This window comes from Syngnathus acus, chromosome 16 (assembly GCF_901709675.1).
Source record: "Syngnathus acus chromosome 16, fSynAcu1.2, whole genome shotgun sequence".
Taxonomy (NCBI): Eukaryota; Metazoa; Chordata; class Actinopteri; order Syngnathiformes; family Syngnathidae; genus Syngnathus; species Syngnathus acus.
In genome coordinates, this window is record NC_051101.1 from 1940895 (window position 1) to 1951976 (window position 11082).

The following is an 11082-nucleotide window of genomic DNA, read 5'->3' on the forward strand; positions in this document are numbered from 1 at the left end:
TTATTCCTCATGATGAAGATCAAACAACAACAAAAGCTCGAAAACAAATTACAAGTAAGTTACAAGTATTTTAAAATCGGTAATTGCGTTTGTGGGTCTGCGTAAAGATCTGCTAGTAGAATTTAACGGCGTGTTCCGACTTAAGTCGCCACTGTTGAGAATGTCCGTCGTTAAACGAGGACTTCGAGTGTGTTTTTAATCCATTTAATTTTCACCTATTTTCCAAAGACAAAGAAAACTATTTAAGTTATTCTAAAGCTTTAAACTGGCACTTTTATTTATTAAATGTAGCGTAAATCAGACGTACCCTTGGAATGTCATTCAGTGGACGATTGAATGAACCCGCTGATTGGCGAATGACCCGGGTGCTGTGACGTCAATACAAGTAGGTCTATCTGGAGTCGGTTTTGACCAATGGCCAGAAACATCCGCTAGACCCTAGCCAATCCGCTGGCTCGGATCCCGGAAGTAGACGGATCCTTGTCAACCACGGCCACAGACTCTGCGGTGAACTTTACCGGTGCTGAGTCCCCCCCTCCCCCGCAACCAAACCTTTAACGTGAGTAAATTAACCCTCAAATTCCGTTATTACATCCATACAAAAAATCATAGCTGCTTGTGCGAGCGGATACTTTACAAGACTGTTGTCGGTATTTGTCCCTACCGGACGCTTGGATCTCGTGGCCATCCACATGGCTTCGTCTCCAGCTAGGTAGCTAGCTTGCGAGCTAACTCATGCTAGCTAGCTTGAGCCACTTCGGCTCAAATGAGAAGTTATTGTGTCCTTCGCAATACTTTGTGACTCCTGCAAGCTCTGAGTTGCACCGTGGCAACCACAACCAACGCGGTTCGTTTGGAATGAGGAGAAACGGACCAAATTGGGCCTTAACTAAAAGCTAGTCTACTGTACTCCAATGGATGCTTATGTTTCTGTAGGTGCCTAACTCTGCCCTTCCTTCGTCTAATTGTTATTGAGATTTGTGTGAAATACTTGTTGAGAATCCCAATGTGTTTAAGGTTTTGGTGTGAAGCTCACATGGCTTAAGAGCTAATTCTACTGCTACTCGTAGGAGTAGACCTCTAGTAACTATCGAATCCATCATTTAGCCATCATTTCTGAAGTGATCTTGACGGGGGTGGGGTACAGATTATACAGGAGTATACCAACTCCTTAAGTCTCGTTCTCATGGAAGTGAAAGAACTGAACCAAACTCTCAAGTTGTGGTGGCACAATGGTGGTTTGACTGATTGTTTAAAAAACAGACGTACATTAGTTTTTGGTGCAACAACAACCCTTTATTTGAGTCTGAAAATACCATTTATAAATGTTGAATTCATGCATTTTGATCTGCCAAACAGCTCGCACAATTAAGCTCACAGCGATGATCCTTCAAATGGATTATTTGCTTAACGCGTTCTTTGGTGAAAGGGTTCAGGGTTAGCTAGTCATTAATCATTCGTCCAATCTTTGCAGTCTGTACAGTCCTCAGAGTATGGGCAGTGTGCTGGCTGCCACCTCCCCTGCGCCCACCCCGACCGGCGGGGGCCAGGGGGTCCCGGGCTTGGTTGCGGTTCCACCCGGGTTCACCATGCCCTCCATGCCCTCCGTGTCCTCTGTCCCGTCGTCGTCCGAGCTGCAGATCACGGACGTGGCGCAGTTGTCGTCACTTCCCAACCCGGGCACATACGAAGAGTGCCACCGCAAATGTAAAGGTAAGCGGTCACGCAAGTCACCAGACCGAGCGGTACTCGCTTTACCGGTTGCTAACAGTCAACTAGTTGCTGCCTTGCCGTTAGAATACGTCACCATGCGGCACATTGGGCCAATCTTATCCCTTTAAGACAACTCACTGATGTAACGGTCTCAGCATTTTTGCGTGTTGGGTTAAACTGGCGGGAAAAACAAATAAGTCGGATAACGGGAAACATTTCTTGAAAGAAGTTGACGTTATACTAGAATAAAGTTGGAATTCAGGTCAAAGTAATTTTACAATCAACATTTTACATTATATTATGAATAGGTCAACATTTTTTACATAATTTTGCAAGAATCAATTCAAAATGGGAGATCAAAGGTTTGTTTTTATAAAGTTTTAATATTCTCATTAGTACCCGTTATGTCACTTACAATACTTTGCGTGTTGTTTTTTCCAGAGGTCTTCCCTCTCCAGATGGAAGGCATGCGCTTAGTGGTGAACAAAGGCTTGAGTAACCACTTCCAGGTCAGCCACACCATCACCCTCAGCACCCTGGGCGACTCTGGCTATCGATTTGGCTCCACGTACGTCGGCAGCAAACAGACCGGACCGGCCGAGGTAGGCTGGCGACTGGCGTCTTTTTTTTGCAAACGTCTTCGTTTGACCAGCGTCATTTCAAGAAAACAAGTCTTTTACAATAAGCCACCATTTTTTGGATAAGACAAAGCAATCCTTTTAGTTGATCCAATTATAATTTCATTACTCACAAATTGAGAAGAAAAATTGTGCAAAGTGCCCAAAAGATTGCCAAGAGTTTTTTTTTTTTTTTTAATGTATGTATTATTATTTTTTTTTTTTTACCATCAGTCCTTCCCGGTCATGGTGGGTGACATGGACAATACGGGGAGCCTCAATGCCCAAATTATCCACCAGCTCACCTCGGCCCTCCGCTCCAAAGTTGTCCTCCAGGTAACTGGCTTGCGCGCCTCATTCAACGAGCAGCCTCGTTCAACCGGCATGCTTCATTTTGCCCGTGTTGCCGTTGCAGACCCAGCAGCACAAGTTTGTCAACTGGCAGTGCAACCTGGAGTACCACGGCGGCGACTTCACTTCTGCCCTGACGCTGGGAAACCCTGACATCCTCGGAGCCTCCGGTATGACGCCAAAGCGCTCGTCCTAAGCTGCTCATTTGGCTCCATTTTCCCCCTTAATTTTTTCATTTGTCTTCAGGCATCGTCGTGGCCCACTATCTGCAGTCCATCACGCCCGCGCTCGCCCTGGGTGGCGAGCTGGTTTACCACCGCAGACCCGGCGAAGAAGGAACGGTTACCTCCCTTCTGGGCAGGTACACAGGTAAAAAGAGCAAAAGATTTAGCTCATTTTTAATAAAGGTCTTCGTATTATAAGAAAACTGTCATCATTTGATGGGAAAGTTTTTGAGGGAAAAAAACAATTCCGGTCCTAGATTTATAATCCATATAGTCAAAATTGCACCAAAAATATTTTTACGAGAAAATAGCCGATTAAATATCTTTGAGAAAATACAGTCAAACCTCTACATATGAATTTAATTCATTCCGGGACCTACTTTGTATGTTGAAATAGTCGTATCTTGGATCTAATATTTCCATAAGAATACATTGTAATTTGTTTAATTCGTTCCATAGCCAAAAAAATAACGATAACTCCTTAGGAGACACTGCAGATAATTACACTTAGCAATAAAACAAATGCATTATGTCAGACATGTTAAAAGAAATAAATTACAAAGAAATAAGAAAGGGTTTTTGTTACTGTACCTTTGAGACACATAGAGATACATACATTACGTTCTGTAACTTACTGTAACTTAGTCTGTGAACTTCAAACTAACTTAGCTTATTTTCTTATATTTTATATACATTTTTCATATTTTTTTATCCAACTTACACAAGGTTAACTTAAAAATAATAGCTTTTTTATTTTGTAATTTTTTTTTAATGTTTTTCTTTAACTCATCTTCACCCTCTTCACTCAATTCAGGCTTTCTTTTCTTTGCTTCACTTTCCTCCTCACCTTTACTCGACCGCTTTGCAGATTTTTTTTAAAGAAAGGTGTTCCATCTCTTCTGAGGTAGGGCTGCGATGTTTAGAGATGGTGGTGATCCCCTTGGATGGCTTCCTTCTGCTTAATCGTCGTCGCTTGATCGTCGAAATTGCTGACATGTTCCGGCCATATTCTTTTGCAAGATCACTCACGCACTCCACACATGTTTTCTGATGATTACTTGTTTTAATTGTAAAGAAATCATCACACTTTTCCTCTTTTCACCACTACTACTATGCCATTGCGTTAGCCTTCTTGAGATATGATAACGTGATGCTGACATCATCCCGACATGCCGCCATCTTGCGGGCTAACCATGACGACGTAGTATGTTAGGAATTACTTTGGATGTTGAGTCAAATATTTGATCAAATTTCACATCGTATGTTGAAAAATTTGTATGTTTAAGCAATCGTATTTAGAGGTTTAACTGTAGTCCTGATCAATTTGTGAGATGTTAGCCATTAATTGTGTCTGTCGATACTTGTTGTCTTTGTCAGGTGACAACTCAGTGGCCACGGTGACGTTGGGTGGAGGAGGATGTCACGCCACCTACTACCATAAAGCCAACGAGCAGGTACCCGCCAAGGAGATAATGTTCATTTTGGAGGGGGGGGGGGACTTGTCTTGGAAGTACAAACCATTTATTTATAGTTGCAGAGTTGGGGGGGCTTGCAGAAAGTGTTCTTCTTGGGGGTTGGCATAGCAGAAAATAATTGAGAAGCGCTGTCACTAAATATGTAGCATTATCATTTTATGTGTTCAAAGGTATAAATTAAATGTGCAGCTATGATATGGTATTTAATAGTCCTTTAAACAGTGAAAAACAGACAGTACCTAACATGATAACAGGAAATCTAGTTGTGCGGTCACAGTTACAAGTGGGCGTAGAGTTTGAAGCCAGCACGCGGATGCGAGAGACCACGACATCGTTGGGCTACCAGCTAGATGTGCCCAAGGCCAACCTGCTCTTCAAAGGTAGGCCCACTGCGCCGCCGAGTCGCGTTTACGCTACTGACGGAGCTGTCGTGGGCGGGGCCCCGGCGTCCTTCTCCAGGCTCGGTGGACAGCAACTGGGTGGTAGGCGCCACGCTGGAGAAGAAGCTGCCGCCTCTGCCGCTCACGGTAGCGCTGGGAGCCTTCCTCAATCACCGCAAGAACAAGTTCCAGTGCGGCTTCAGCGTCGTCATCGGCTAGAGGGGGGTCAGAAATGGAAACGTCACCCCTGCCCCCCAGGACCCGGCTCGTGGTCCTTGGCTCGGTCGGAGACACATTCACACGCAAACGCACACGGGAACCCGGAACAAGTTTTTCCAAACCTTACATTCAGAGACGCTCTTTTACTACTGTGATTCCCGGGGGAGACGTCAAAGAGACGTGACTGACCGACGAGACCACCTAGGACCCGGGACTGGCCGCGCCTGCGTGGTGTAGTGCGCTTTTCTTTACTTTTGGAAGAACGCCCGCGTCAGGGCGGGGGAAGAATCCAACCAAGTCTGTGCGTAAACGTAATATATGGTGATCGTGTGTGATGAACACAAATAAATGTCATTACTTTTTCTAAGAATGCCCGAGGCTCGTTCTTACTTAGATTTGGGTTTCAATCCAGGACGAGGGATTCAAATTAGTGTTCCAAGTTAGGGTTAGGGTTTCAATGTAGGATTTCAAACTACGGTTAGGGTTTCAGTGTAGTGTTTCAAACAACCTAATTTGAATCCCTAACCCTAGTTTGAAACTCCAATTTGAAACCCTAACCCTAGTTTGAAACCCTACATTGGAACCCTAACCTTAGTTTGAAACCCTAATTTGAAAACTTTCAAGCAACAACTCTCGTCCTTGTGCTTGATTTGTTTGAGATGTTCATTGTGGCTCTGGAAGGTTTTTGGAAAAATGAAAAAAGGAAGAAGACCTCCGTGAGTCGTCACCTTACCGTGGTGGAGGGGTTTGCGTGTCCCAATGATCCTAGGGGCAATGTTGTCTGGGGCTTCATGCCCCTGGTAGGGTCATCCATGGCAAAAGGGCCCCAGGTGAGGGGCCAGACAAAGCACGGCTCAAAAAGCCCCTTATGACGAAAAAGACATATGGACTCGGATTGCCCGAACGCGGGTCACCGGGGCCCCCCTCTGGAGCCAGGCCTGGAGGTGGGGCTCGAAGGCGAGCGTCTGGTGGCCGGGCCGTCGCCCATGGGCCACAGCCCGAAAAGCAAACGTGGGTCCTCCTTTCCATGGGCTCACCACCTGTGGGAGGGGCCAAAGGGGTTGGGTGTATTGTGAGCTGGGCGGCGGCCAAAGGCAAGGGACCTTGGCGGTCCGATCCCCAGCTGCAGAAGCTGGCTCTTGGGACATGGAATGTCACCTCTCTGGCTGGAAAGGAGCCCGAGCTGGTGTGCGAGGCAGAAAAGTTCCGACTGGACATAGTCGGACTTGCCTCCACACACAGTTTGGGTTCCGGTACAAGCCCTCTCAAGAGGGGCTGGACTCTCTTCCACTCTGGAGTTGCCCACGGTGAGAGGTGTCGAGCAGGTGTGGGTATACCCATTGTCCCCCCCCAGCTGGGCGCCTGCACATTGGGGTTCACCCCGACGAACGAGAGGGTAGCCTCCCTCCGCCTTCCGGTGGGGGGGACGGGTCCTGACTGTTGTTTGTGTCTATGCACCAAACAGCAGCTCAGAGTACCCACCCTTCTTGGAGTCCCTGGAAGAAGTGCTGGAGAGTGCTCCTTCTGGGGACTCCATCGTTTTACTGGGTGACTTCAATGCTCACATGGGCAATGACAGTGAGACCTGGAAGGATGTGATTGGGAGGAACGACCCCCCCCCCCCTCCCCGATCTGAACCCGAGCAGTGTTCTATTATTGGAATTCTGTGCCCGACACGGATTGTCAATAATGAACACCATGTTCAAGCATAAGAGTGTCCATGTGTGCACTTGGTACCAGGACACCCTAGGCCACAGTTCGATAGTCGACTTTGTAGTCATGTCATCGGATTTGCGGCCGCATGTTTTGGACACTCGGGTGAAGAGAGGGGCGGAGCTGTCAACTGATCACCACCTGGTGGTGGGTTGGCTCCGATGGCGGGGGAAGATGCCGGTCCGACCTGGCAGGCCCAAACGTACTGTGAGGGTCTGTTGGGAATCTCTGGCAGAATCCCCTGTCAGGAAGAGCTTCAACTCCCACCTCCGGCAGAACTTTTCCCACGTCCCGGAGGAGGTGGGGGACATTGTGTCCGAGTGGACCATGTTCTGGGCCTCCATTGTTGAGGCAACCGACCGGAGCTGTGGCCGTAAGGTCGTTGGTGCCTGTCGTGGCGGCAATCCCCGAGCCCGCTGGTGGACACCAGTGGTAAGGGATGCCGTCAAGCTGAGGAAGGAGTCCTATTGGGCCGTTTTGGCCTGCGGGACTCCAGAGGCAGCTGACAGGTACCGGATGGCCAAGCGGAACGCGGCTTCAGTGGTTGCTGAGGCAGAAGCCCGGGCGTGGGAGGAGTTTGGCGAAGCCATGGAGAATGACTTCCGGACGGCTTCGAGGAAATTCTGGTCCACCATCCGGCGTCTCAGGAGGGGGAAGCAGTGCACCGTCAACACTGTTTACAGTGGAGATGCCGTGCTGCTGACCTCGACTCGACGTCGTGAGTCGGTGGGGAGAATACTTCGAAGACCTCCTCAATTCCACCTACACGCCTTCCATTGTGGAAGCAGGGCCTAGAGACTCTGAGGGGGACTCTCCAATCTCTGGGGTCGAAGTCACTGAGGTAGTTAAAAGACTCCAGGCCCCAGGGGCGGATGAGATCCGCCCGGCGTTCTTAAAGGCTCTGGATGTTGTGGGGCTGTCATGGCTGACACGCTACAACATTGCGTGGACATCGGGGACGGTGCCTCTGGATTGGCAGACTCGGGTGGCGCTTCCCCTCTTTAAGAAGGGGGACCGGAGGGTGTGTTCCAATTACAGGGGAATCACACTCCTCAGCCTCCCTGGTAAGGTCTATTCAGGGGTGTTGGAGAGGAGGGTCCCTCGGGAGGTTGAACCTCAGATTCAGGAGGAGCAGTGTGGCTTTCGTCCTGGCCACGGAACAGAGGACCAGCTCTACAGCCACGGCAGGCTCCTCGAAGGGGCATGGGAGCTTGCCCAACCAGTGTTTTGTGGACTTGGAGAAGGCGTTCGACCGTGTCCCTCAATAAGTTCTGCGGAGGGTGCTTTGGGAGTACGGGGTGCCGAGCCAACTGATAAGGGCAGTTCAGTCCCTGTATCACCGATGCCAGAGTTTGGTCCGCATTTCCGGCAGTAAGTCGGATTCGTTCCCAGTGAGGGTTGGACTCCGCCAAGGCTGCCCTTTGTCACCAATTCTGTTCATAATTTTTATGGACAGAATTTCTAGGCGCAGCCGAGGCGTTGAGGGTGTCTGGTTTGGGGACCTCAGCATTGCGTCTCTGCTTTTTGCAGACGACGTGGTGCTTTCGGCTTCTTCAAGCCGTGATCTCCAGCTCTCACTGGAGCGGTTCGCAGCCGAGTGTGAAGCGGTCGGAATGAGGGTCAGCATCTCCAAATCCGAGTCCATGGTCGGAAAAGGGTGGAGTGCCCTCTCCGGATTGGGGATGAGATCCTGCCCCAAGTGGAAGAGTTCAAGTACCTTGGGGTCTTGTTCACGAGTGAGGGCAGGATGGAGCGTGAGATCGACAGGCGGATCGGTGCAGCGTCGGCAGTAATGCGGACTCTGTACCGGTCCGTCGTGGTAGAGAGAGAGCTGAGCCAAAAGGCAAAGCTCTCAATTTACCGGTCGATCTACGCTCCGACCCTCACCTATGGTCAGGAGCTATGGGTCGTGACCAAAAGAACGAGATCCCGGATACAAGCGGCCGAAATGAGTTTCCTCCGCAGGGTGTCCGGGCTCTCCCTTAGAGATGAGGTGAGAAGCTCGGTCATCCGGGAGAGACTCGGAGTAGAGCCGCTGCTCCTCCACGTTGAGAGGAGCCAGATGAGGTGGCTCGGGCATCTCATCAGGATGCCTCCTGGACGCCTCCCTGGGGAGATGTTCCGGGCATGACCCACCGGTAGGAGACCCCGTGGACGACCCAGGACGCGCTGGAGAGACTATGTCTCTCGGCTGGCCTGGGAACGCCTTGGGATCCCCCGGGATGAGCTGGATGAAGTGGCTAGGGAGAGGGAAGGCTGGGAGTCCCTCCTAAAGCTGCTACCCCCACGACCCGACCCTGGATAAGCGGAAGAAAATGGATGGATGGATGGATGGACTGTGGATGGACTGTGGATGGATGGATGGATGAATGGATGGAGGAAGAAGACCAATCAGAAGAGTAGCTCCCAGCGCTTATCTCCATCTTGAGTCAAAAGGCCAGCGACAAGACTCATCTTGCTCAGAGCCGGCCAGGCCACATTCATCTGTCGGGCCTGTCTGCGGGGCTGTTAAGTGCCACCTGGGGCCTTTTTTTGGCAAAACAGCAGCAAGTCAAGTCATGTCTCGTCTGCCCGGCCACAATATTAGGGACAACACAACGTTCAGTTTGTGACTTTTCTTACCGTCCTAGAGACAAAACAATTGAAATACACAAGAAAAACACAAATTATAAAACTGAATCAAACCGCTAAACCGGTTTCAAATTGGCTAACTTAATACCCAAACAAAGTTGAAACCTTAACCCTGTCTCAAAGCATAATCTAAATCAGTGGTTCCCAAAGTGGGCGGTACCGCCCCCCTGGGGGCGGTGGAAAGATCTGGGGGGGCGGTGAGAAAGAAAGGGGCGGTAGGGGGGCGGCAGTCGATTTGTACACAACACGCCGCTCTGGCCCAGTCAGATCCGACAGCATAGACTACAAAAGCAAAAGCTCAGGTTTGTAATTTCAAGCTTGTAATGTTCAGAATTTTATCTTATAATAAAAACCGCATTCTGGCGGTCAACATCATCTTGAGTTCAAGTCAACATGAAATTGGGGACTCGCCAGAACGCGCCGTGTTGTGTTGTGTTGAGCTGGTTAGGGCAGTGGTCCCCAACCACCGGGCCGCGGACCGGTACCGGTCCGTGGGTCACTTGGTACCGGGCCGCCAAGCCGCACAGAATTTTTTTTTTATCGACGATCAATTAATTCAGGTCAAGACACTCGTCCCGGTCACGTGACATGTTTCCCCAGTCGAGCCCGCAAAGCTAATATGTGGCGACAGGCTAACTAACCAGGCAGTGAAGCATTCAAAACTGCTTCAACACATGGAGACCAAGCATCCTGCAATAAAAGACAAACCTTAAATCACTTCGGGTGTCATTGTCTCCGATTACGTCTAGATGGGACCGGCTCGTTTCTGAGAAACAAACTCAGTGCTCCCACTAATTCAACGTAATGGTAATGATATTATAAATGTATTATTTATTTATTTATATAAATGTATTATTTATTTATATAAATGCCGGTCCTTGGGGGGGGGGGGGGGGGGGCGCTAGGAATTCACTGGGGAGCCAAAGGGGGCGCCAGCCTGCAAAAGTTTGGGAACCACTGATCTAAATCCTAAAATTCAAACTTCAAATCTCCCTCTTTTGACATTAGGATTATGTATTCAGGTCAAATCAACAATGACTTTCTCTGATTTGTTGTCAGTCAAGATTTGGAGCAGCTGTGTTTCACGCAAGATAGGACAAGATCAAATCATGCGCTCAAGAATCATAAAAGCAACTTGAAGGAGTGGAGACATTTTCACTCAGTGGACTCTGAGCCTCCACGTTGGAGGCCGAGCGAGTCACCCGAGGACAAATGTCAAATGGGATTCTCGCAACTCCTTACAGGTAAGGAAGGAATCCCCCCCCCCAAAAAAAAAATCTTGTAGATAATGTTCACTTTCAATAAAATGTTTATTCTTGTAACGATTCAGTATTTCAAAGAGTGATTGGTCAAAAGTTGCTGACAGAACATTTTGGTGTGTTTGTGAGATCCAGCTTCACGGCGTGCCACAACATGCTGAATAAAAGCAACAATGCGGCCGGAATGTTGTGTCATCGGGACATGTCGAGACGAGGACGAGACCACGGCCGCCCAGTCAAAATAAGACCTTAATGCCTACTTGGAAAAAACAACACACCCACGCAACTCGCTGAGAAGAGAAAACAAAAGGAAACCTTATTAGAATACACATAATAGTACAACTCAGCCGTTATAGTTTACCTGTGATATCAACCAAATCACGATACAGCAACGGCGCATTACCTATCTATGTTGATATTTGTATTACTGAAGTACTAGTCCTTTCGGGAGACAATGTGTGCATATCCAAAAGGACATCTATTGAAAATAATTCAACCTG

At 48.7% G+C, this 11082-nt stretch overlaps 1 protein-coding gene across 1 annotated transcript; it reads left to right on the plus strand.

The window, feature by feature from the left end:
• Positions 1 to 444: 444 nt before the first annotated feature.
• Positions 445 to 5351, plus strand: tomm40 (translocase of outer mitochondrial membrane 40 homolog (yeast)). The gene is made up of 9 exons (XM_037273370.1): positions 445 to 559; positions 1475 to 1713; positions 2155 to 2315; positions 2565 to 2666; positions 2746 to 2851; positions 2928 to 3050; positions 4283 to 4359; positions 4658 to 4760; positions 4840 to 5351. The coding sequence occupies exons 2-9, from the start codon at positions 1494 to 1496 to the stop codon at positions 4977 to 4979; spliced, it is 1032 nt and encodes a 343-aa protein (XP_037129265.1). The 5' UTR covers positions 445 to 559; positions 1475 to 1493; the 3' UTR covers positions 4980 to 5351.
• Positions 5352 to 11082: the final 5731 nt, after the last annotated feature.

Bases quoted from the DNA above. Each gene is read 5' to 3' on its own strand.
- tomm40 (XM_037273370.1), top strand. From the start codon at position 1,494: ATGGGCAGTGTGCTGGCTGCCACCTCCCCTGCGCCCACCCCGACCGGC. The intron at 1,714-2,154 runs GTAAGCGGTCAC...TGTTTTTTCCAG, and splicing joins GTGCCACCGCAAATGTAAAG to AGGTCTTCCCTCTCCAGATG. The intron at 4,761-4,839 runs GTAGGCCCACTG...GTCCTTCTCCAG, and splicing joins GGCCAACCTGCTCTTCAAAG to GCTCGGTGGACAGCAACTGG.